The sequence below is a fragment of the Corvus hawaiiensis genome, chromosome 2, assembly GCF_020740725.1.
Source record: "Corvus hawaiiensis isolate bCorHaw1 chromosome 2, bCorHaw1.pri.cur, whole genome shotgun sequence".
Classification (NCBI taxonomy): Eukaryota; Metazoa; Chordata; class Aves; order Passeriformes; family Corvidae; genus Corvus; species Corvus hawaiiensis.
The window spans coordinates 107,343,814-107,371,114 of record NC_063214.1 but is presented as its reverse complement, the minus strand read 5'-3'; the positions used below and the strand labels follow the sequence as shown (position 1 = coordinate 107,371,114).

General features: G+C 38.2%; 1 protein-coding gene across 9 annotated transcripts in view; it reads right to left on the bottom strand.

The window, feature by feature from the left end:
- The window catches only part of CDKL5 (cyclin dependent kinase like 5), a 124,968-nt gene that overhangs the window by 60,243 nt on the left and 37,424 nt on the right, over positions 1–27,301 (bottom strand). For all 9 annotated transcript variants that reach the window (XR_007200066.1, XR_007200071.1, XM_048287159.1 and 6 more), the window contains 2 exons: positions 15,843–16,072; positions 15,267–15,301 (listed from right to left, as the gene is read on the bottom strand). Coding sequence is in view for 7 of the 9 variants with exons in the window: in XM_048287159.1 (XP_048143116.1) it covers positions 15,267–15,301; positions 15,843–15,906 (99 nt within the window). In the remaining 2 variants the exon portion in view is untranslated. The remainder of the gene's footprint in view (positions 1–15,266; positions 15,302–15,842; positions 16,073–27,301) is intronic.

Genomic DNA, 27,301 nt, shown 5'->3' with positions numbered 1-27,301 from the left:
ATTTCTTTTTTTTTAAAAAACGGAACAACATTGCAATATAAAATTATATAGCAATAGCTCTGGATATCTAGTAATATATATAAAAAGCTGGCAAATGAATAAATTGTTTACTCTAAATGCAGTTAAAATCCTCACAGGAAAAAAAAGAATTAGCCTCATCACACAGGTTTCATTCAGGTAGTACTGTGTGACTAGTCAACTATCACCACCTCTTCAAAAAATAAAAAGGTGGCCTTGAGGAACGTTAATTGTTAACCTATCCTAGTCTAAAAATCAACAGAAAAACCTCAAACAAATCCATAGATAAGAGATACCTAATTTTTCCTTTACTTTTCTCTTTCCGCATATTTGTTCTTTGCAAGAACAAATTATGCCCTCATAATTTGATTCCTAGCCAGATATGTTCAGAAAAGGCATGTTCTCCTACTGAAAAATTCTGGGTCTTATTGTTTACTGTAGATACAGAGTGATAAAACTAAACAGACCTTTCATTTTCATTTTTCTTTTAATAGCTCAGAAGTGGTAAAAAGATTGTTTTCCTTCACACAAACATATTTAGGAAAAAACCACAAGACACTTTAGCAGTAAGGATACATTTTCAGAAGGTTCCTGAAACATGATCTTCAGATGGAGAGACAAGTGAAAGCTGAGAAAATATAATCACAAGACTTAGCTGTGAAATTTTTATTCATATTTTGTTAAAGCCTTGTACATGCCTGCTAAATACTTTGATAAAACAGCAGATTTATTGCCATTCATATTTTATACTGAGGCACAAGTGTATAGTTCTCCTTATATCCATAAAAATGAAAAGGATCAGTGTAACAACATGATAACTAGTACATACAAAAATCTGCTAAGAAGCAACAGAAGGAATGGGCTAGTACCATTTTCTAAAACTGACCAGAAGAGACCACTTTGCTGTAACTCATTAACTAAACAAATATGTGTGTGTGTATATACACACTCACACAGCTATCTACACGTGCACATGTGCAATTGGAAGGATGTTGGTAAAGCAACAGAAGCTCATCTTCAGCAGTATAAATTAAACACTATTCATTTAATTGAGAACCCTACTGAATAGAAACCAAGAAATACTATAGACAGGCCGATCACCCTTGATTTGCTTCTCTGATACTGACATCATCTAGACATCTGGTCTGCAGTCTCTTTTATGTTATCTGAGGGATATGGATGAAGGGGGCACTACACCCCAGAATTTCTGGGGAGAAATGCCACTCCCTCACTTTTTTTCTTTTTTTTTTTTCTTAAGCCTGCTAAAGCCGAAAGGATGGATGTTGTTTGGCCTATGTTTAGCCTTTCTAAAGTCACTGGGGAAGTTGCTGCTGATTCTCTTTTGCTCCTCAAATAGTCCCTTAGCACTACAACATTTATAGCAGTGGAAGCAGGAAGGACTTACAAAATTAGAGCAGGTTCAGAGCCCAGGGTGCAATTCCATCAGATACTATCTTGTATCTGTTTCTTAACACCATTCTTCACTGGCTGATGCTTTGAAGGGAAAAAAACAGGTAGGCACCACTCTGAGTTTTTCACACAGTCACAGGAAACTTGATCCTGTAGAAGCAGCAGCTAGTCAGCTCTGCTCTGCAGATGGCATTGCCTGCAACATATTTCTGTGCATAAACATGGCATTACTCCATCTCTGCTGGAAATGTTAATTGATTTCAAGAAGATAGCCTGCCTCCTGGTCAAGATGCATACCGTCAAAAGAAGAGGTAGGTGTAACCAGTCAAGTTTTTTAGGTCCTACAGCATTTCGTCTTTCCACATCTCAGTGCATTATTACACTTACAAATGTCACCTACCTCTGTCATACCCCAAAACCACAATTTTTTTAAAGCCCATCTACAACCCAAAGGAAAATCAATAATGATGGTAATCCTGTTCAGCCAAAGTTATGTCTAAGAAAACTGTTTTGCAAATAATTTTCAGCACACTGGAATATGTAGTAATCTTCTGTTCTTAGAACTGTATGAAAAACATGCATCATAAAACACATTTGGGAAGGATTTCCCAATTTTATAACGATTCTTTCTAGACCGAAAGATTAGGAGAGCTGTTTAACAAGGCAGCACAATTCTATGCCAAAAACCGAAAACAGAACCACCACCCTTTCAGAGAACATAGGCATCTTGTTTCTGCTGCAGAAGTGTGTAACAGATCAGGGTAAGTATGAATAGGATATTGGGGAAGCACTCAGAGAGTGCACACACAAGCATGCACAAGCATGAGGAGAAACTGCACAACAAGGTTTCAAGAGAAAACAGTGTTAATAACCAAGAAAACTGTTCATGGGATGGTGCTCCAATAAGTAAAATTGAGTAAAACATTATGCCAAGCCCAGAAGGTTGCAGCACAGCTGACTCACAAGCAGATCATGCATCCCAACAGGAGGATGGCCACAAGGTTGCAGCTCATAATATATGAGCCTATCCTCTGTTAGCCTATCAGGGAAACAGATTATAAACATATTTTTCAAACACAAACTCCAAACAAGGAAAAGCAGAAAACAGACCCCTGGAAGTTCAAGAAAGCAAGACTGAAGCTAAGGACCATCCATAACAACAGACAACATCTAAACATAACACATAAACGAAAGATTTAAGAACTAGTTTGTCATCACCACCCAGAGGAACTTCAGAGATGAAGTGGGGACTTGAAAGCTCCTTACCATTGTCCTTCATTCTGCCCACTGGAGACACTGCCCAAATCTGACACCTCCCATGAGCACACACACGTCCCTTTATACTTCTAAGTGTGTGAGTATGAGGGTACATGTGAATGAAACCATGAAGGAATAGCCATCCACGAGTACAATCATTTCACTTCAAGAACTGCAAATATTCACCCTCCCTTTACGCAAGACTGACACTGAACTTCATAATACTAATCTTTCTACACCCCAGTACTGTACAGAAACTACTCTTCACATGGAGAAAGAGACAGAAGATGCCTTATCAAAGTTTTTAAGGTGCAAGCAACTATAAAATTGGACAGCAATGTTGGTATCTGTTTCCAAAAAAGAGTTACCTGCTCTGTTCAGAAACAAATCCTCACTTTGCTACACATCCGAAAAAGTGAGAATAAAATTGCATAAAGTGGGTGATTTTTCATAATGGGCAAAGTAAAGCCATTATGTTCTAAGATGTTAGGGCTTAAAAGGAACTTGCACAAAGATTGGGCTAATTTAGCAATTTAAATTAAAATAAATCAGGGATAGAAAAAATGCAAATACTTTATAAAACCAGAGGATGTTTTAGGTTTTATCTTAAACCAGAAGCAGCTTAAATAGACATACTTTAGAAAAGGAGAAGCTAGCATGCCATTGGAAAAAAATTGATTCTTGAAAAAAAGCAAGCAGCAGACTCATCAAGCTTTATTGTCCAGGTGCAGGTGCAGCTACACACAGCAAAAAGAACTATGTGTTTTGAAGAGTCTCAGAACTGTAACACATGTATAAGGCATAGATATCATAAAGAATGATTTCAGTTCTGTGCAAACATTTAATAACTGCTATTGGTTGAAAAAAGAGCACAAAGCAGTCTTGGCAAAAGTGGCCTCTATTCAAGAGCTCAGCCTGCCTTCCCACTGTATCCAAAATTTCTTGATCACCACACTGTGATGTCAGGTTTGTCTAGTCCCTTAGTTAGGCTTTTAGCTGTGATCAAACACCACACATAATAAGTGCAATTATTAAATTCTCTGCATGAGATTTTACACGTTTGTACAAATTTTAACAGCTGTAATGGTATGAACGGAAACTACTTTCCTTTTTTCCCCATTTATTGTTATCCAGGCTTTGAATGAGAAGTAAATACCAGTATACTTCAAAAGAAGTTACAACTTCCAGGAATTTTTATTCAAAAAGAATAGAAAGTTTTTTATATTTTAGGAGGGTATTCCACCAGTTAGGAATTAGAGAGAAGAGAGTAATCAAGGAAACTCAGGAATCAAGGAAATAACCAGGACATTCAGAAGGACGACGTACTATTTAAAAACACACTGTAATCTTTACTGATGAAAAAAATACAGTGCCAGGAAGAGCCTATAGTTTCCAGAAAAAGTGAAATGATAGGAAAGTTTTCACTGTTATTGTCAGTGTTTTACCTACACTGTCAAATGCTCATTTTCCAGAACTCCTGAGTTAAAAAAAAGACTTTAAATTCACCAAAAAATTAAGAAAATAAGGCAATGTGAATGGTATATTCAAGACACTTCAGTGTATTAAAATTTTTAGATCAACTTGGTTGCTACAAGTAATTTTAAATGCCAGCCAGATGATCCCAACTCATTTTTACTGTTTTACATTTAATAATCTACATGAATGATCTTCTGAAACATTGAGTTGTGCTCTATTTTAGTGGCCTTTGTTTAAATACACAGAGTGTCCAGAAATAGATGATGAACCCAGTGCTCAGAGCTGCTCACGTGTCCCAGAAAAGTTTAAAAACTCCACTGGAATCCCTCGCAGGAAAACAATTAGCCTAAAATTTAGAAATATAATTTTCTTTGCATCAATTACAATACACAGTCATTTGCAATTTGATGACAAGACCAGATTGTAATCCAATATTCAACCAAGTTCATACTACTACAGATGTAGCCCTATAATTAGCCATATGCTGTTCCCTCTCCCATATATTAATTTGCATTAACTATAAATTCACTCGCTTGCACTGCTACTTTCCTAATGGTCCAAGACCCTACATCAGATCTCTAATTCTCATCTGTTTCAATTCCTCCTGCTGCTGCTTCTAAGAAATACTGTAGTCACGTTCCTAAACTTTAACTTTCAGCATAACATTTCCAACTTTTTGCAAGAAAAAATAATTTGTATGGATAGTCTTGCTTTGGGTGCTCATCACATCCAGACTTAAAAATAAGATTTCACTTACCAGGACCTTAAAATGAGATACAGCACTACAAGCTGCTTGCAATTAAGAGCCATTAAGGGCAGCCACAGAACACACTGCTGCAGGTCTGAATACGATTCCTGTATTATTCCAAGTGTATATATAATCCCTTTGCAGGTGGAGTTTGCAGCAACTATTAAGGGGCTTGTTTATTTACCAGCAATATTCCAAGCAAAGCTGTTATTTGCAGCATAGGCAGTAACCTTTCACTTAGCAACACCAGTACCCACAGCAAGAATTCATATGACATATTATGTAAAATACTATCAAAAATACATCTAGTTTCTTTAAGAAACAAAAGAAAAAGTGCAAAAGATGTGTAGTTAATCCAGAGCCATTAGTGTGACCAACTGGAAGAAACTGTCTGACTAAAAGAAATACTGATCTTAGATACTGTGACTGCAACAAATTGCTTATCTTCGACTTAATTTTAATTGAAAACCATCAATAACACATTTTACATATCCTTCCAAAGTAAGATGAATCACTCTTGTTATTTTTAACTCAGGCTTCTATGCTTCCTTCAGCTACCTCAATTACTGAAGTACAAGGGTGAACCCCCTGTTTGTCTCCCTCACCCTTCTTGTTTTGACGAACTTCAGCAGCATCAGGCGTCTCTGCACCCCAGCTTTGTGCTGTATGAAACGTTATAATGGACAAGCCAACTTAAGCCATCCTAACCTGTGGTACTGAGAGCAAACACCCTCACACTGTACTGCTTTAAATTGAACACATCTGAAAAAAAAAAGTCTTAGTGCCCCCTTCCACAGCAAGTTAATTTTTCCACTCTGAAAGCTCTCTCTCTTATCTTTGCCCTGCACCTTTCATTTCTAAATATTAGCCTTTGGGAACAAAGGAGAGACGGAATGAGAATTTTTGGTACTGAACACCACCCATATCTGAGCAGGGTTCCTAACATGACAAACACAAAGGAGGAGGTAAGGGAATGGAGTATCCTACAGGGGAACTTTCAAACACCAGTCTGGATTGTCATAAAACACTCAAAAGGGAAACAGCACAGCACAACTGCAGACATCAAAGCAGCACCACTCCATTGATATGGCTACAAAGTGACTTATGTTAATAACAAAAAAATGAACTTTCGTAGAATCACAGAACATCCTTAGCTGGAAAGGACAAGGATCCTTGAGTCCAGCTCCTGGCCCTGCACAGGACACCCCAAGAATCACACCATGTGCCCAAGAGCACTGTCCAAATGCATCTTGAACTCTGTCAGGCTTGGTGCCATGACCGCTTCCCTGGGGAGCCTGTTCCAGTGCCTGGCCAGTCTCTGGGTGAAGAACCTTTTCCTGATACCCAACCTAAGCCTCCCTTACCATTCCCCCTGGTAATTTAATAAATTCATGCCCACTTTGTTGAACCCTGGCCAGGCCCACTTAAAGACTGTATTTGACTGATAAAGATAGCAAGGTTTTTTATAAGATCAAATTAAATAAAACCTTGAAACAAAGCGTATCTTAGCAATGTATAGCAGAAGTAACAGACAGAAAACATTAGAAACAATGAAAAAAAGATCTGGGACTACCTTACTTCATCCCCTCATCCTACACAGCCTTACAAGTGTGAATCCAAATGTTTACTTCAGTTAATCCCAGGACTCAGATTTCGAAGAAAACAGGACAACACCAAACAGAGATCTAATTTTTTTTTTCCCACTAGTGTGGGTAAGACATTTTACAATCTGCTGCTTCCTCAAAATTAGTACTTTAATGGTTTTTATTAAGAAATGTAGTATGAAACAACTCTTTAAAAAATATTGAAGAGAGAGAGAGATTTGGGAATAAGATTTTAACGAAAAGAAATAAAAGGCAGCAATACTGTGATACAGAGAATATTATAGCCCATCTCGGGGGTGAGAGGGGAGACTGAATTAGTAGTGGTCTGGTCAAACTGTGGGAACTCAGCAACTTCAGTTTCTATGCTCCATTCTGCACAACTATCCGATCTTAGGAGCAGCCACAGTATACATATGAATCTTCCACTTGAATGTAAATCAGGACTTTATTGACATAGATGATATTTAAAATACATTAATATAATGCTAATCTGATTGTCTGTTTCCCCCTGCCAGAGGGCACCAAGGGGACTATGGAAGGTTCAGGTAAAGACAAATGTCACAATTCATCAATGAAAAATGAAAGCTTTAAAAACTGTCAATACCACATTCACACCTACCCTGCACAATGACCAGTTATAGATGTTCATTGTATGTCACTTCTATGTATAGGAAAGCAATAACTGAAGTGAATCAGCACTAATCAAGTGAGAGCTTGCCTTTTACTGCTGTACTCAAGGGAATGCCATGGAAGTAGTCTGGAAGTCCATGAAACAAATACTCTGCATCTAACATTTCACACCAGAATTCCGTAAGGAATTCAAAAGGTTATTCACTGCCTCATAGTGAAGCTGAAGCAAGTGGTTATTAAAGAGTTAATACAACTTTCAGCACTACCACTTGCCTAATAGCTCTATTTTCTTCACATAATACTTCGGACAGATCTCAACTTCAACTACTGCAAACATTTACTACTGGCAAACTCAGAGGTTCCATGAAGTCTCGTGTTCATTGTATGTGTTTTACACAAGTTTTCCCACAAAAAACCATCAGTGATGTCATGCTTTAGCCTGAGAAACAACAGCATTAATGCAGTAATACTGCATAGGTGAGGTGCCCTTACTGAAAGAAAACAGTATGCTGCACAGAGATTTTAACTCTGGCAGAACAATTAAAATCAAAAATCTTGCCACAAAGCCAAACCACATTTGATTAATTGAGAAAATTAGCATACTGCTTTTAATTACATACAAAAATCAAAGAAAAAATCAGCAAAAAATGTGCGGATGTAACCAAACAGAGGCAACAACGAGACAGCAATAGTAACAATGAGAGAATATGTCAGATCTTAGACATGAATCAATATGATTTGGCACTGTATTTTTACCTAGTTTTAGGTAATGGATAGTTATATGTAAATTGATGGTATATTAAAAAATACATAAGGACAGAATACACAGCATGCAGAAACATCAGTTAATACTTTAAACAAGACACATTGGCAAGTAGAAGACCTATAGGATAGGCAGCTTTAGGCACAGGATAAGGAAATTAAAAAATACACTGCTGACATATTCTGTGCTAGAATATTCTGATGATAACGACTTTCCAGTAGCACTGTATGAATTAGACACTGTGAATACTGTGGGGAGTATCACATCACACCAGCCCTGTTGTTCATCTGTTGTTTACCTCTAATAAAATCAGTTTTAAGATACTGAGCTGGCTGAAATCATCTGACACAAAATAGCCATTCTAGTGTATATCACAAAATCACAGAGTGGGTCAGGTTGGAAGGGACCACAGTGGGTCATTGGCCTAACCTCCCTGCTCAAGCAGGGTCATCCTAGAACACATAGCACAGGATTGTGCCCAGATGGTTCTTGAGTATTTCCAGTGAGGGAGAGTCCACACCCTCTCTGGACAATCTGTTCCAGTGCTCAGTCATACACAGTTAAGAGTTCTTCCTCATGTTCAGGTGGAATTTCCTGTGCATCAGTTTCTGTCCACTGTCTCTTGTCCTATTGCTCGGCACCACTGAGAAGAGCCTGGGCCCATCCTCTGACACCTCCCTGCAGATACTGGATGATATCCCTTCTCAGTTGTCTCTTCTCAGAGCTGAACAGGCCCAGTTCTCTCAGCCTTTCCTCATAAGAGAGATGATCTAATCCCTCAATCATCTTTGTTGACCTCCACTGAACCCACTCCAAGATCTCCATGTCTCTGTCGTCCTGAGGAACCCAGAAATGGACACAGCACTCCAGACGTGGCCTCACCAGGGGGAGTGGAGGGGCACGATCACCTCCCTGACCTGCTGGCAATGCTGTTCCTAATGCACCCCAAGATCCCATTGGCCTTCTCAGCCTCTAGGGCACTGCTGGCTCATGGCCAGCTTGTTGTCCAGCACAACTCCCACCCAGGTCCTTCTCCACAGAGCTGCTTTCCAGCAGGTCAGCCCCCAGCCCTGGGGTTAGTCTTCCCCAGGTGCAGGAATTAGATTGGAGAAAGTCTACACGTTTCTCAGTTCTCAGCTTTACTCTGAAATGATAAAACCAAGCACTGAAAATGCTCCTTACATCATTAATATTTTGCTGAAAGTTTCTGATTTTGAAAGTCCATTGCATATGAAAAAAATACAAATATTTAAAATATGCTTTCCCTGAACAGAATCACTTGGCACGTAATGCTAAATGCTTACCACTGCAGTCTGTTTTCCTTATCTTTTAACAGCAGTATTTTAACATTTACCATCAGACAAATCATTAAAATGTTGAATACCAATATCATACTTATATAACAATAGCGATGTCTACTTCTGTCAAGACAGGAATACCTCTCCTTAACTCACAGTATCACAGAAATTTTGGTGAAATACAAACACCAAAACCCAGAAAATTACAGATCAGCACAGCTGGTATCCCAGGGCTCAAATACCAGGCAGTGCTATTGTGTTCTTCAACTCAGCAGCCAAAATTTGAAATCAATTCGTACTACCTTCACCATATGAAAGACTGTACCATTGAGGGGAAAAAACACAGGCAGCAATCTGGTCTCATTTTGAGAACTCAGATTTTTCATTTACTCATCATTTTATTTCTCAATCAACCAAACAGGAACTACTGTCAAATCAGTCAAATCCAAAGTAAAACAAGAAACAGCTGTACCCATTTCAGTACAAAAGATAATACCATAAACATTAAACTGCATTGACTGTATTCTTCAGTCCAAATACTTGGCTTAGCACCTGCTGGGGAGCTAAGGAACCTTGAGAGCCAAATCTAAAGCAAGTACATGAAAATACACAACACACTGAAAAAACCTGCAACTTTTACAAACAAGTACACTTACCTTTTAACACTAAAGGGGAACTCAACAACATAAAAATGGTTAGCAGATTTGAAGTGCAAAGGTGTTAATAACATCAGCAGATACAAGAGTCAGAAAAGGGATTCTAACATCCACCAGGGAGATTCAGAACTCTGCTTTTACGACAATATTAGAGAAAACCCAAATTTTCTGAGTATGAAATACTCATTCGCTCCATGAAAGCAGCATGACCAGGTCCTAGCTGCTTCACATAAAATTTGTGAGAAAAAACCAGGAGGAACCAGAATCAGTGCACAGTTCTAGAAATACTCATGATCTGAACTACCTGTCATCCCAGATGATGAAACCACTCTTTAGGGTTACAGAAAATGTAGTGGAATTGCTTGCGTGACCAGAGCACTGCCACAACAGACACAGCTCATCTTCCTTCAAATATCCTAAGAAAGCAAGGAGATCCTTGCAAAGGAGAAGGATGCTTGAATGCACGTACATTTGCTTTGAAATAGCTAAGAAACAAGTCAAAAGTTTTTGCATGAGGGCTAGAAGACAGAACAACACAGGTTACATTAGAGGGAACACCTGCTTCAAAGCACCTTCTGAAGAGAGCAAAATAGATACAGCCTTTTTAAGAGAAGCCTTACCAAAAAGTCCATTTTTCACGGAGGACTTAGAGCATTCCAACATTTGTTGCAAGGGTAATACAGCATGATGGAGACAATCAGATTTTTGGAAAATGGAAAAGGCAATTGCTTGACACTGATCAATGAACCAACAGGAATGTGAAGGCTGATGATCACCTCAGAGGCAATGTGTGTGGACCCTAACCAGAAGAACACTGTACATGGAGAAACCAGTGATGCACATTAGAGTTCACCTGAGGTGGCCCAGGCTCAGCTGACTGGACTGCAGGACAAACTCAGCCAGGTCATTGTACCAGAGGAGCCTGCAAGCAGCTCCCACTCAGCATCTGAAGCTACATGTGTGGCCTTGCCTTTATCTAGGGATGTAGCAAGAAGTTGTCCTGAGAACATCTTTCTATTTGACAACAGAATTGATCAGGAGTTTTCTTTTAAAAGAATCCTGTAACAGGTTGGATAATGAAAATAATGAAAAAAGCTCTTCTTACAGACTGGTCTGCACAGTATACTGCACTCTGATCAAAGGCCATTTTGACACTGCACAACTGAAGATTCCCAGCATTTTAAGGGATGTAAGATTACCTGTCTTATTTTACTTTATTCAAGTTAATACTCACTAAAGAAGCAGCACTTTAAATTACAATTTACAGAGCCTGCATGCCCTTCTTACGGGGATTACAACAGACCAGCATCTCCACCATGACATAGTGGAATTAAGATTCTGAAAGAATTAAGAGACACGGACAGTAGAAATACAACCCTGCACTTTCAAAAGAACAGATTTCGCCTTGTTCTAGGAGCTGCTCAGAGCCAGTCCTGTGAGGGCTGGTTGTCCTACAAGGATGACTTCCTCAAAGCACAGTAATGGACATGGGAAAATTTTCTCAAGTTGGCCCACATTGGTAAAAGGGGAATTCCTTAGTCTGCTCAAACACAAACAGTGTGAAGTGTGTAGAAGTGGGCTGCCTGTAGAAACAACAAAAAAAATTGTCTTCAAAGGGAAAACTAAGAAAACCGTGACCCTGCTGGTCCGTAGGGGTTTGGGTAATAAAAGACATGAAAAAGGCTGAGATACTGAAAAGAAATGTAATGATTCTGCTACATACGCATATTCATTATATTTTCTAATGAGTAAACTGTACCTTTCTTTAAGCGGTCAGCAAATACTTCTTTCATGTATTCTGAGGCAGACAACTTATCAGAACACAATGCAAGAGTATTACAGAAGGCTCAAACAAAACAAAATTAAATATTAGGCTAAGAAGAAATTGCCTGGAAGTACTAAACCTATTCAAAAGGTTATTCTTCATTGTACTGAAGTGCCAAATACAAATAATTCTAACTAACATTTCTTTTTGTTTGTTTTTAATATGGGAATTGAGTGGTCTTTATCTCAAAGAAGAATTTCATACTGTTAAGAATAACCAAAACCAGACAGATTTCTAAAATAAAACACCAGAAAAAACATCTCATTAGGCAAGAGATGTTGGACATACAAGAACAACTTGCACCAAACTTCCAAATCATTAAACTATATGCCCTCAGGCTCAGGGCCTCTGGTAACACACAGCACACTGCAAGATAAGTCTAGGAGATTTCATTCATTTAAACTATGCTTTTAGAGAAACTTCATCATCACACATTTTCCTGCATAACTGGCTAACCTAAAAAACAGCCATCAATTTATACATACCAATATAGGCATAAAATCATAGAATGTCCTGCATTGGAAGGAACCCACAAGAATCACTAAAGTCCAACTCCTGGCCCGGCACAGGGCACCCCAATAATCAGAGCATGTGCCTGAGAGCACTATCCAAATGCTTCTCATGGTTTGACTCCCTGCTAGTATGAACCCCTCTTTCTCTCCAGCCTGGCTGTGTGGTGAGCTCTGCCTCATCCCAAAAAAACAATCCCTGTTCCAGTATCATCACCTTGTCAACCTAGACAGTCTCTGCTTATCTCAAGCATCTAAAGATGTATTCACCTCATTTCAACAGACTCTACTTGAAACTACAATTGTCGGTGTTCCTCTTATACACACAGTTTATTATCTCACTGTGTAACATTTCCATTTCACACTAGCTTTAGGCTTAACTTTTTTCTTTAGGCTTCTTTCTCCATGTGCCCATCTTTGCAGACCTATGGCTTTGGAGACCACAGCATCTTCCTACCACTTTATTGATTTTAAATCACAGTACTAACCTATTAGTTTCAAACCTGAAGCAAGAGTCCTGCTAATAGTTGTGCCTACTAGCAAAGGTTAACTCTGCAAAAAGCAGCAAGACCACTTTGCAAAGTAAAAGGGATACTGGTTTTATTCAAAGGAAAAATATTTGACAAATCTTAAACATTAGCAAAGATTCTTCTCCTCAGCCGTGATCTCTGAGTTGTTCAAGTGGCTTTTCTTTTCAGAAAACAGCCAAAATCCAGGTAAGCTAAGACAGCCTATTCTAAGAGTTTGTAACTATCCAATGTATTTCCAGTATTTTCAAATACAATGCACTTCACTGTATTTCCTTAGGAAAAGTCCTCTGACTAAATGAAAAAATAGGAAAAAGATTTTCAGAACATCATCTCTGCTTTTTTTCAACATTATTTGTAATAGCTTTGCATCAGAAAAAACCCCTCAGATAAACAAGTAACCTTTATGCACAAACCACAATTAGCGATGAAGGATTTGGGATAAAAACATGCTGTATAATAATGTAAACACAGTCATTCTAGAGCTTTTAGCTTTTCTGCTAATGTTCCCTTAGCAAAGGAAAAATACATATAATAAGGACAAGGTATTTGTTCCTTATGCCATTCTCTCCTACTTAAATCTACATACACACGCCAGTGAAATGCACTGAAGCAAAAAGCTACATATTTACTGAAGCACTAGTGGATTATATGTTGGAAAATTGTTTCAATTAGGGGCTGGCTCCTCATTTCACACAAAATTTACTCTCTCAATACAGTGGAGATATATTGACTTAAAATAGCTGGGAATTTGATCCTGGCATATTACCACTATTTATAAACATTAATATAAATACTTCTACATTCAAAAGTATGCCCACCAGCAGCCAAACAGTAAGAAAATACCCCAAAAATGCAAACAAAAAAACCCAAACCATATATCCTTGCATTTCCAGATAAGCCTGTTAAGACTGTATGAAGGTGTGTTTAATCTTTGTTTTCCTATACAAGTAGGAAAGGCCAACATTTAACTTTTAGACAGTTACTCTTTTTTTTGTAAAATAGATGGCTCCTATACACATCTCCTCTCAGAGGCCCAGTGCAGCTTGTTTTAAGTGAGAATCATAAATCAGTTAGATGAAAACAGCAACATACCTCACCTTTTCTTGAAATCTCCAAAAACTGGAAACCCTAGGTCTTAGTAAACCCACTTGCCAGAAGCTTAAAGAAATGCCACTTTGTTTTAAAACTTTAGCACAGCTGTTTCCATTAAGACGAAGCTGTAGAAAAAAAATGGTGCTACTACCAAAAAACATAGATGCTCACAAGGAAGGTAGCAGTCTCAAAGAGGATGTAAGAAGAAACACTTTCCTCTGCTAAAGGAAAGCCTTTCCTTTCTAGTCATCTGCTGTACTGCAAGGTATTCTCATGGGAACCTGGACAACAGATTACCCTACCAATATACTATACTTTTAGAGTACTGAACTCTTTCCCATGAGCATGAATAAACATGCACAGCTTACATTTCACTCAGCAGTGCAGGAAATCCTAGAAACTTCTTGAGTCTGGGTGAGGTTACTTTCCACAAAGAATAGAGCTGCCTAGTACAAACTGTATCATCACTACCCAGGTGTTCTCAAACTACTCGCCCTGAATTTTCATACCCTAACTATCTAAAAAGATCCAATTTACCTAAGTCAGTCTATTGACTGTTATAGACCCCCAAGCCCAACAAGGCTTCAGCTTGAGATAGGATCTTAAGTTCTAATTTTTTTTTCCCTTTTTGAGTCAGTACAACAGTGTAAGACACTCCAGATAGAACCATATGGTGTGTGCAAAAGCCCTTTTGTGCACATGCTAAAAGCTACCATAGGAACACAAACCCTCTGCGCAGTCCTAACTTTTTCTAGAAAAAGGTATGAACTACATAAAAATACTTTTTTGTATTCTTGGATCACTAAAATTTACAATTCTGAAATGTTTTGCTTCAGAGAAGTTATTTTCTTATATGACTATACTGCAGCTCCGAAGACAGCGAAGTAGTTTGTGTCAGTTCTGTGTTGACGAGCAGCAAGTTCAAATATATCCCACTTACACACTAGTTAAAATAGTGTAGACAGGTTGCCAGACTTCATTTTTGTATCAGTGTTTCTTCTTTCCTTTTTAACTTCTTCCTTTTCAAAATTAAAATCAACAACCAAAACATGTTACTGCTTTCTTACTGCCATTTGATCATCGTACAGATGTCAAAATCCCTCATGGACTCCTGCTTTCTCTCCCCTGCCCCTTCCAAGACAGCTAAGTCCTTATGCAGCACTATTTGGCAAATAGTTTGGCATTCAAATTAAGACTGTGTGAGCATAAATTGTGTTCCAAAATAATTTTTTTTGGTCTCTTTTCTTAAAAACTCTCTTAGTTGAAATTAATGAAACATTAATTGGTACTAGATATAGCCATTGCCCCTGAAACTTGCAATTAAGATTGCTATTAAGTAACTGATGGCAAGAAAAAGTCCACCCCAGATGCCACATCTCATACACAGTAACACTTCAGTTCTCATCAAAAGTCACTGTATTTCCCTCTGACTTAAAAGCAATTCACTTACCTTGTGTCTGCATTTAAGTACAACGCCATAGGCTCCTGAAACAAAGATGATGAGATATAAGCCATCTCAAAGCAGAAAAAAATTAAAAGTGGCAAGATAAAACAGTGTTCAATAACCTCCTAACTATAGAAATAACATTGTTCCCAGTATTATTATCCAGAACTTGCATATACAGGTGCTAAATCTCTGTACACTCTAACAATTTCATAAAAATTGCTCAAAAGTAAATGGATTTTAAAACACTGAAATTATTTTTTTAACAATACGCTTGCAGGTAAGTTTGATAACTTGCATCTCCCTAGTACCACTAATGAGAAATCAATATATTAAACTTTTTAAAGAAAAAAAAAAAACCAACACAAAAAAAACCCCCAACCCCCCACAAAACTGTTCTTTTTCTCTTCCACTCCTTTCAGCTTTCAAACTTCTCCATCCATCTGACAAGGAAATTAGCAGAAGCCATAGATAATAAACATACACAAGAAAAATTTTGCAACTGCTAACTTACTATCATCAAGAGGACTAATTCAAATCTATATAAAATTCTAATTAATCTTTTATTAAGATACTACTTACCTTCACCTACAACCCCAAGGATCTCAAATTTATTCATCACATTACCAATGTTAGGAATCTTCATCAAGACAAATTCCTCTTACGGTGAGAGCCACAAAACATGGCACAAATGGGACTGTCTGAAGATTTTGCAAAAGGCAATTGTGAAAAGGCTCTGGGAAAAAAAAATTCCACCTTGATCAGTCAGACTTCTCACACCCTTTCTTAATTTCTAGGCAATCAATAGCTTCCTGGGGAAAGAAGAGAAAAGAATGTAATTAGTGCTTTGGTTTATTTCAGTAAGAGAAAGCAATGGTATACAGACATCACACCAATATAGTCTAACAATTTTAACAGACAGGTAATTTGCTTCCACATTTTATGATCAGGAGAACATAGCAGCAGGTATAATGGACAGAACCTATTGAGACCATATATCCTGTCAGATGGATGTCTATTACAATAATAACTAACTGGCATAACGTTACTTTCTACAGAACAGAAGCAAATAAAAATGTTGACAGGAACTACCTCAGTAAGCAAAAATACAGTTATAATTACTTATGGTCTGCTTGGTGTATGTTGACACCTAGATATAAAAACAAATTTTCTTTAGTTAATTTCTTATTTGTTCACTGTAATGATAAAAAGGATACAGTAGAAAGAACACTATACAGGAGAAAACAGTTTTCTACTACTATTTTCTGTGATTATTAAAAAAAAAAATTAAAAGAAATTATTTTCTAGACTGATTAGGAATGAGATTTAAAAATTATTTTCATTATCAGCTTATTTAATAGAAATGTGATAAACAGAAAAAAAAATGTTTTCAAAGGGTCTTTTCCATGCTCCCCAAACACTGAAGTAATTTTTCAAATTAAGCAACTATATACAGGGTAACAACTAAAGTTTTTTGGCCTGTTTTAGACCCACCACTTCTCTGATATCATATTAGAAGCCTGATAAACAAAACCCATCAACGTTTGGTTTTACTAGTTCAGACCGCATTTGTTCCCTTAATATTAAAGGCATATATCCCACATTCAAAAATGGGGAAAGAAAAGCTTTAAAATGGCTTCACCATGAATTGGAAATATATAATCTTTAAATTCAGTGATTCAAGGACAGAACTACTCATGAAGAACAAGATGGCAGAATGGGAGTGAATACATTTAATTACGCGTAATGGGTGAGTGTGACCCAATAATGCTGGGTTAAGCTCACACAAATGGGATCTCACTATATGCCAGGGGTGCTGGCCAAAAGCCCTGTGTTGACCAAGTCACACGTAACAAAAGGACAATCCAAGGGTGGAGGGGAATCACAATGACATTTGCTTCAGCAAGACACAGGCAGATCATGTGGGGAGGGGTTGTTATTTTAGAAGCAACTCCAGAGTTAATCAACCACAGTAATTTGAAAATAAAGCAGTGAGTTCCAAATTAAAGGGATAGTTAGAGTTTTCTAGTTTGCTTTTGTTTTTTTAAAAAAGCTGCCCAGTCCTTAATGAATCATTTTGGTGGTTTAATTTACTGTTTTAATTAATCAGTTTTTTCTTCACTTGTGAATTGCATGAAATACTCTTTCCTTTCCCTTCCTTATGTTCTCCTCCTATTTCATTTGGCATCTCCTTCTCACAAAAGCCTTTTTGCTGTTTGTCCAGACTTTCTGGTTACAGTAACAGACTAAAAAAAAATGAGGTCCTGGAAAAACAGGAGCATCTGCTCAGTTGCACCCATCAACATGAGAACACAGCCCGCACTGAGCTGCTTCAGCTTTCTACTGAAACAGGCTGGTGCCAGGCACAAGGCACAGCTAGCTGACTGTCCCCATGCTGCAGCTGAGTGACAGAAATACTGCTACAGAGACCTTGAAACAACCATTAATGCCATAACGTAAGCAAGACACAAGAAAACTCATCAGCCAAGGTCAGAACAGCAAAATTACTTGCCAGAAAGAAAGGGAAAGTCAGAAAACATACATTTGTTTTCTATTAGCACCATTCAGTAACATAACCAAATCTTTTACTTCGGTTCCCAACGTTATTCATTTACGAGTCCTTCCACAAATTAGTTTGTGATAAATTGATTACTTACCTGCTAATGTTATCATTGTACACTGTCTGCCTTACAGTGTATACAATACTTCCTGGATATATGATAAAACAGTGAAGAAACTTAGGAGATGCGGTACCAAAAACTCAGGAAGAAATTAAGATGCAGTTTCCTTTGTCCCTCCTTCACAATTTTTAAATTTCTCATGAACTACTTAGAGCTATACAGGCCTGCAGCCTGGGATCCACTATTTTAATTTTTTTATTTTCAGTTCTGCGAGTATATTCAGTATGAATTCTAGCTTTTTACTGGGAATAAAGGCTAGACTTGCAAGCAGCTAACCTTCCTTTCCAAAATCCCCAGGTAGGGAGGCTGCGGATCCCCAACCCCAGCAGTGTTGAAGGCCAGGTAGGATAAGGCCTTAAGCAGCCTGGTATAGTTAGGGGTGTCCCTGCACATGGCAGGGAGGGTTGGGAGGAGATGATCTTTAAGGTCCTTTCTAACACTTAACATTCTATGATTCTATGAAATCCAGTACTATACATCTTCTCCCCACTGATCATGGGAGAGATCTCCCCACTGTTATCTTCCCTTTTCACTTCATTAGAAGAGCCACAGAAAGCTGATCCCCTGCTACCCCTGGGTTCATGGCACCTAGAGAAGCATTTGCATGCAATTCCTTAAAGGTAATACCCTGTCAACTCATTTATGTTCACTCACTGTTAGTGACACACTTCAACTGGCCCAAAGAAAGACACAGACCAGCTTCCCCAATTCTCCCTCAAGTGCACCACGACTGACATCACGGGTAACACAGATGCATACAGGGGGACTCCCAAGAGAAAACTGCACTTGAGTGACCCCCCTCTTTTACACTAGCTGCAGGCAGCTTTCTGCACAATTCTGCTGAGGGCACTTTATGAGAACTTAATCTTGAAATGAAAAGAAAAGCTAATGAAAGATGATAAGTGGCATGCAGCAGTAGTATGGATTCATACCCAAACACTTTTCCCCAACTCTTGCCTCAAACTGGGCCATAATTCAAACATTAGTGAAGTCAGACTAGCTAGACCCATCTAATCTCTAGACAAAATTTATATGCTTGTTTGAGATCTTTGCCGTCAAAAGCTGCTGGAAAATTAAAAACAAGCTACTAAAAATATTTGTTCAGTGGCAGTACCCACTTTTTGGGATTTTTCTGCTTTTTGAAAGTCACTGGCCTTGTTAAGATTGTTTTGAAAATCACTGATTCTTGCAGGGAATCTGGTAACATGAACTCAAAACTCCATGAATGACACAGAGTCTCATGAATGTCAGAGTGAGTAACTGTAATAACAAAAACAAAGAAAAAACCTATTAGTTTTAAACAAGAAAGTAATTTCAAGAAAGTTATCCATAGCAAGAATTACTTTATTCTGTAACTTAGTGAAGACAGGATAGATTCTTTCAAGCTGAACACTGGAAATAGCAAGGAAAACCTTACTAATAGCTGTCACAATTTCATTCTTTGCACTGAGTGCCACACTGGTCTGTTTTCCTAAGTTGCCTGCTGGCTAGAATAACCCTTGGAGAAGAGGAAATAAGGCCATCATTTATCTCTCAAAGGCTCTCAGTAGGGAAATTGCAGTTGTTCTCCTAATATCCCTTTCTACTGCAGCCAGATTCACAGCACATCAACAACTTGTGAATTACACCAACAGATCTCTGAGATGCTCTCAACATTACTGTGATGTTCTACAGAACACAGAGCCACCTTGGCAAAATGAGACATCATGAGATGAACAAGAAAAAGTTTTATTTAATCCCGAAGTGTAATGGTGTGAGACTTTAATACAAAAGCAGTTGTTTTGCAATAGCATGTAACGCTTATATGTAAATCCCAGAAAATGTACAAACTCATTTGCTCATTTTTGAGATGAGCATACAAAATACTACAGCATTATGTTACTTGATCATCTGAATTAAAATTAAAGCAGTGGGGAAAACCCCTAGATTTTCCACAATTCCTTTTCCCTTCAGGACCATTAAGAATTCTACAGCATGACCCAAAAGCATCAGACTTAACCACTCAATCCAAAGCCTCAATCCTAAATAGAAATGCTATTCTTTATTTCATTTATTTCAAGACCTGTGTGGAGAGGGGAAGCACTTTTTACATACTTAGATTTTAAGAGAGACACTTAGTGAGAATTATGAAACACTTAGATATTTGTCTTCACAAAATGTGGAGAAGTAAAACTGTTCTAGAAATACAGTTAAATTTGTATATCAACATCAGTGCAAATCAAGTATTCAGTTCATTTATCATGACAGAAAGAACTCAACCTGCATCCTGCTGAACTCAGTTACAAACTTCTAATTGACTTCAAACTCATTTTAAACAAGCTTCTTGCCAGTAGATAATACACCCCTCTTGCTCTTCTAAAACAAGAAGAAAACTTAATCTGTTTATTTATTTATTATGTTTACTCACCAAGAAGACACAACTAGGAATTTCTAGAAGCTGGTTACATTTTCCTCTGTTCACTAACAAAACAGCAGGTAAACAAATGTAAAGAACTTATACCATATCATCTGTCTTTGATGGTTATGTATTAGTCCACACCCTGTCATGTCTTCTGTTATACAAGGTACACAGATGAAAGAAGCATTAACCACTTTTGTTAGCAATAATGCATCATTCAGCACCTTTACTCTTCCTCCCCCATATACACGTAGTTCTATTCATTAAGGTTTTCCAGGAAAACCCTAGTTAGAGTTACAAGCACCCAATTCAGTGTTATAGCAGTATATATAACTGACAGGGTAAAGAAAATAGTTGGGAAGATTTTTTTTCTGAATTTTCTGACCCAGAAGAATGCATCAGGATTATTATGAGGAATTACTGGTCAGGAAGAAAAAATTTCGTACATGAAAAGCTGCAAGGAGGAAGCTAGCAGTAACATTCTAACTTAAGGAATGGAGAGAAAAATAATACAATCATACTGCTAGTGAAGTTTTACCAGTCTCAATCCTTAATTTGGGAAAAAAGCTACCACTTTATTTTTCCATTTTATGAAGGGACAGTAGATCTTCTAAATAAGACAAGATTCTGGAGGAAGAGCCATCAAGATTTCACAATATGAAGAAATCCACAATGAGGAAGTTGAAAAAAGAAAAAGCTGAAGAGATAAAAAGCAACAAGAACTTGACAATTACAGCAAGCCATTTTTCATACTCTAAGCTTCAATCTATCCTCCTCTGCTCATAAGAAAAAATTAGGAATGAAAAGAACAGCTGGTGAAAATAAATACAAAATTCAGAAAACTGTCAAACTTGAACAAATTATGTAAAAGCAAAACACCAAGGTTCCTTGCACAAGCTCATAGGTTTTAAAATTCAGCTCCAGAAAGCTTTTCTTGATATTGCTAATATCACCATTGGACTCTGACTTCACCATCGCTGGTTTCTGGAGAACTTGCTTGGATTTTTTTGGTTTTTGGTTTTTTTAATAATTGTTGATATACCGAAACCTGCAAATGCATAAATGATTACACATCAAGGGAAGGCATCATCACGTAACTGGCCTAAAGGCAGCTGATCTCCATGGCAGCAGGCCCAGGAGTGCATGGGGGAAGAACCTGAACAAAGTTCCTGTTCCACAGCAAGCACGCAACTTGAAAAAGGATGAATCAGTTCCCAACTATTAAAGATACCTCTTGGTCAAATTCCTAAAGGAAAACTGAGCTTGAAGGCCAGGGCAGCAACAATTATTTGGTTTGTTTTATCTTGTTCTATGACTGCTCTTCCTTCTGTATCCAAGTACAGATTCAAAAATAAATTCAGCTCATCCTGGATATGTGAACTAAATTCACTTCTCAGAGTTAAAACGCAGGATTCACGATCTTCCCTAACAGCTGTGGCCAACTCAAAAAGAGTGGGTGCTTAGCAGGATGCTTCTAAGACCATACTGACAAATAAGCAGACTGATTATGAAAGCGCTGAGCACAAAAGCAGCTCCCATGAGTCATAATAGGAGGACAGGAAAGACAATTTTGCTACCATTTTAGTCTTGCTCTCCAGTAAGAACCTTAACAAGTAAGTCTTTTGTGGGTGTGACAGCTTCTTACGCAGTTGATGCCAGTCTTTGCGCATGCTGGGCGGGCTTCACTGTACCTGTGGCAGCTCTGAAGAAAAATCATCAGCATGCAGAGGATAATGCTCTCAACAGCAACCTGTGAAATCCAAAGCCTTTGCAGTGTCTTCTGGCACAAGGAGTCTGACACTGTATGCTTTCACTTCTATCAAACACAAGTGCCCAACATTTGCAGTTGAAGTGGAAGCACACTTTGGCTTAGTGATATATTCTTAGGCAAAGAGGGTAAAGAAAAAAAATTTTTTTTTTTTTAGATAATAGAAGGTTTTACTTTGTAACAGAATAGCTTGCTGTGGAAGAAGCTAATATTTCTTTATCTGCCACAGTATTTCTAGCGGTCTCCTTGGAAGTTGGTTCTTGATTTTAATCTTTCCTTCTCTCTTCTCAGAACACCAGTCTCCAGTAATATCCTATATTCATTTGTCATGTTGCCTACTATTTAGTCCCATATTATTTCTGACAACCTGCCATGGACTTTAAATCCTGAATATAATATTCCAAAATATTATTACAGACATATCTTTTTCATCTTCAGAAGTGCCCAGAAGGAGTTGCTATTTTCAGTTACACATCAGGACTCACTTTTTGGGTCAATTCCAGTGTTTAAAGATACATACTTAGGAATAAGAAGGGGGGAAAAAAAAATAAGGCACAAGGGCAGAGGGTGTTCCTGTCCAAGAAAAGTACAATTTATTCTCTTGAAGGGGACATGTTAGAAGCAGCCAGTCAGCTGAAGGTCTGTTTTGAAGCCTGAACTCAGCAGGGTGGTTGTGGAAAGAATGGGCCTCCCAAGCGCATCCATCACGCTCCCCGGTCCCTGGCATCCACTGGCACCACGAGGTTCCTCTCCACAATGGCAGCAGCCCCTGACCGAGCCCTGCAGTGCTGCACTGCCATGCTGGCAGCAGACAAAACAACAGATGCAGAAGACCTGGCCACTTTAGGAAAAGTCCTCTGATGCATTCTTAACTGGATCAGCCACTGAATCTTTCATACACGCACACACAAAGCATGCTGGTGACTTAGTGAGACAGAAATTCTTCTAATTTGACAAAGTTTCCCCTCCCTTCCAACCCAGTTCCATCTTCATTGTTCTAAAAATAACTCCCATTCACATTCTAAAAGTCAGATGTTCGTCCCTGCACTGGCTTTGGCTGAGACAGATCATTCTCATAAGAGTACAGAAAAGTAAAGGTGGATAAAAAGTATTTATAATAGCAAACAAATGCTGAAACTAAATTCTGTGAGCATTCTAATGCAGATCAAAACAACTGCAATGACTACTGTTCTTGTAATCTTCAAGTATATAATTAAATACAGATGACTGGTTCACTATGAAAGAAACCAAGCAAGAAATCCCTTTTCCTTGAAAAGGGCATACCGAATACACAGAACAAATAAAATTATGAGGGGAGAGCCCCCCAAAACTTAGTACTAAATTAATAATAAAATACAATACATACAAAGGAACAGAACCACATTCTAATTACACTACAAAATTATTTCTCATTGCTTCTTCATGCATTTTACAGGCAAATAATTAGAAACATTTTATTTAAATAATATTGATCAACCTTATACAAAGTTAACCCTGAAAAGAATGTCATCAAAAGTTTTAAAAAAGAAACCAGTCAACAACTAATGGTCCTAATACCCAAACCCAGGTCATTTCAAGAATAAATTCATATTAGTATGCAAGCACATGCACAGGAGCACATTTAAAGAAACAACTCAAAGATTTATCATAGGATCTTCTGCCACTAAAGTCATTACAAGCGATTAAACCACATGGTGGACAAATGGTGTACAGTGGGTTTTGTGGGGGAGTGCTGCAGGATTTTGTAATAATTTTGTTTAGGTTTGACTTCTTTTTTAATTAGAAAAAGACTCTCTAATTCCATCAATCTCAAAGCAGATTGGTTAAAAAAACCTCAAAGAAACTCAAACCTATAGAAAAATCCCTCCATACGAAGTTTCATCTGAATTTGAAGATATTGCTACTATTTCAATGTGTGAAGGTCTATTGCAAGGCATTTGCTCCAATTTTACCAACTAGGAATTTAACCAAGTATGATTAGTACTAAAAGTATATCAATGTGCTTATTTTACACTTCGTAGGTGGGGCTTTTTTATGATGTCTATTATCAGAGTAACTGAACACTAACCATGTTTAAATTTAAGGTGAGTTTTGCTATGCCTCCTAGTTGAAAAAAACCCCCATTAAACTTACACAGGTGAATAAATCAATTAAGTAAAACCCAAGTCAAGAAGACTAATCTCCGAAGTGGCTCAGACTGTATTAAGAGGTTATGACCATCACAATAAGCTGAAGTTCAATAAAAACGATTCACATTCCAGATGAAGAAGAGAAAAAAAACCCCAACCAACTCCCAATTCCTCTAAATTAACCTTACTTGTTAATTGTTAACTGCTATTAACATACCAACTTACTAACATAAGCTTTCTTGAAGCAGAGGATGAAAGCTTAGAGTGTTCTGGAATGCCTCACCACAGAAACAGCAGCAGCAGCAATGTATCATGTACCAAAGACAATTTGAGGGAGGATTCTGAACATTAAACTGAAAACTCTGAAATAAAGTTTGTGTTCAGCGCAAATCCACCACAGAGAAAGTACAGCAACAGTGTTGACTTGTGCTGTGACGACAGATGTCCTCATGCTGAGCCACCTAGAACACCTTCAGGTAGGGGGACTTCAGTTTGCTAAATTACTGCAAACATTTTTGGAAGATATATTAAGGTGACCAACTCCATTTGCAATATGTGCAAGCAATTCTCCAGTACAGAAAAAAAACGTGTGGAAGGAAACAAAAGCACGAATTTAATTTAGTGATCTCATCCAAAAGCAGCAGGAAAATAAATACTCATTATACTATCTCTCCCCTATGCAGCCAAGGACACAGATAAGGAACTGGCTGGCTGGATATGCAGCCAAAGTTGTGGTCAATGGCTCCCTGTTCCAGTTGAAAGTTGGTGATGAGTGGTGCTCCTCAGGGCTTGTTGTGAGTCCAGTGCACTTTAATACCTTTATCAATAACACAGACAGTGAGACTGAGTGCACCTCAGCAAGTTTACTGATGACATGAAGCTGAGTGGAACAGGTGGCACAACAGAAGGACAAGATGGCATCCAGAGGGACCTGCAAAAGCTTGAGAAGTGGGCCCATGAAGTTCAACAAGTCCAAGTGCAAGATGCTGCACTTGGATCAGGGCAAACCCCGACATGAATACAGGACTGTGAGAAGAAGTCACTGAAAGCAGCCCTGCAGAGAAGGACTCGAGGGTTCCTGTGGATGAAAAGCGACATGAGCCAACAGTGTGCACTTGCAGCCCAGAAGGCCCATGGCACCCTGGGCTGCATCAAAAGCAGCGTAGCCAGCAAGTGGAGCGAGGGGGATTCTCCCACTCTACTCTGCCCTGATGAGACCCCAGCTGTGGTGCTGCATCCAGGTCTGGGGCCCTCAGCACAAGAGAAACGTGACCCTGTTAGAGCAGGTACAGAGGAGGCCATACACAAAGATGGTCAGAGGGCTGGAGCAGAGCTCCTACAGACAAGCTGAGAGAGCTGGGGTTGTTCAGCACTGAAAAGACCCGGGGAGAGGAGGCTGGAACAAGACGATCACTGAGGTCTCTTCCAACCCAAGTCCATCTGTGATGCTCTGAGGAGTGAGTAATCAGAGTGACTTTGGGGACAGTGGCCAGCCAAGGTCAACCCACCAGAGATTCCTAACTGCAAAGACATAATCATGATGATGTTCTCTTTTCCTCTCCTGCTTATTTCAACTGTTAGTTGGATTCTCAGGTCTTGTCTTTAGTTAGATGCTAAACTCTTTGAAGAGGAAACTTTTTTGCTATGTTGAAGGCCTCTGACGGTGTTATAAAATAACTAAGATTTAATGTTTGAAACCATGCTATGATAATGGTTCTGTGCATGAACAGCATTGTTGAGGTAAAATATGAGTCTTAAGGTAAGTGAAAGTCTTACCAGAAAACTCAGGAAAAAACTTCAAAACTGTGAGGAGGCAATTTGATTCATCTGTGGAAACCGGATTTGGTAATAATTTTATTTTTTTTAATAATAAACAATGCTATTTCAATGCCAACTTCCATAATCACTTAAGAAAAAAATTAGTTAAGGAGTAACTTCTCTTCTGATTTCAGCCTAGTGGTTCCCACTTAGTAGCTAAAAGAAAAAAAACAAGATATTTTGAATCTCACATAAAGTGAAAATTATCCTCATAATTAAAAGTACAAACATTCAGACTAACTTTCTTAATACAAATGCAGTCTGTACTTGCTCTATACCTTCATCAACCACCATACACAGGTAAAACATTCATACCCAATGAACTTTCTTTAACCAGTATTTTTGTTAACATTATTAATCTGACAAAACTGTCTCTAAAGTAAATAGAGGAGTTTACTACTGAAGGAATGAGCTACCACCAAAAAAAAAAAAAACGGTAAAAGAATGTTTGTACAACTTAGTCACTATAATTTAAAGAGAAGAATCATCCAGATTAGAAGTTTAGGTATCAAGGGAAAAATATTTTAACATAAATACAAAATGGCAGATATGTGACCTTCCTCCCACAGAGAAAGGCAATTGCCAATCAGAGACTCTCCTGCTATGCTGACAGCTTCTTGCATGGGAGATTCCCATGGCAGCAAAAGCATGTCTGGATATGTAAGTGACCCAAAAGAAGACCTGAAAAACAGGTCTTGAGAAAAAGGAGATGCATCTAAACAGTAAATAATGTTGGCAGACCTACCAGAAGAAAGGTAATAAAAAAACCTCATAATCCTGATTTTCATCCTTCATGCATTTTTCTATCCTTTGAGTCTTCCAAGTTTAATTATGGAGTGTGGAGGGTGGGAGGAGGAGAAGGAGAAAAGAGGGAAGGCAATGCTCCTGGCAAAGGGCAAGAAGGGTAGGTGAGGGAGGAAGAGAAGGGAAACTACTTCAGGGAGTCACAGAAGAAGACAGTAAAAGGCTGGCAGATGGAGAGGTTCTGAAATGAAAGAAGAAAACAAAATTCTAAGGACAAGCTGTTTCAGGCATGAGCAATGAGTTCATAATGATATTTGAGATTTATATTAGTTTATAAAAAAAATACAGACTTGCAGCATCCAAAAGTCAATATTTGCATAACTGACTTTCTTGTTTCTTATATATCTAGTTACCTCTTGTACAAACAGGCTTCTAATATTCAGGGAAATAAAAGTAACTTGGGAGATATGAATGCTGAAGTCTACACCCAGAGAAATACTGTC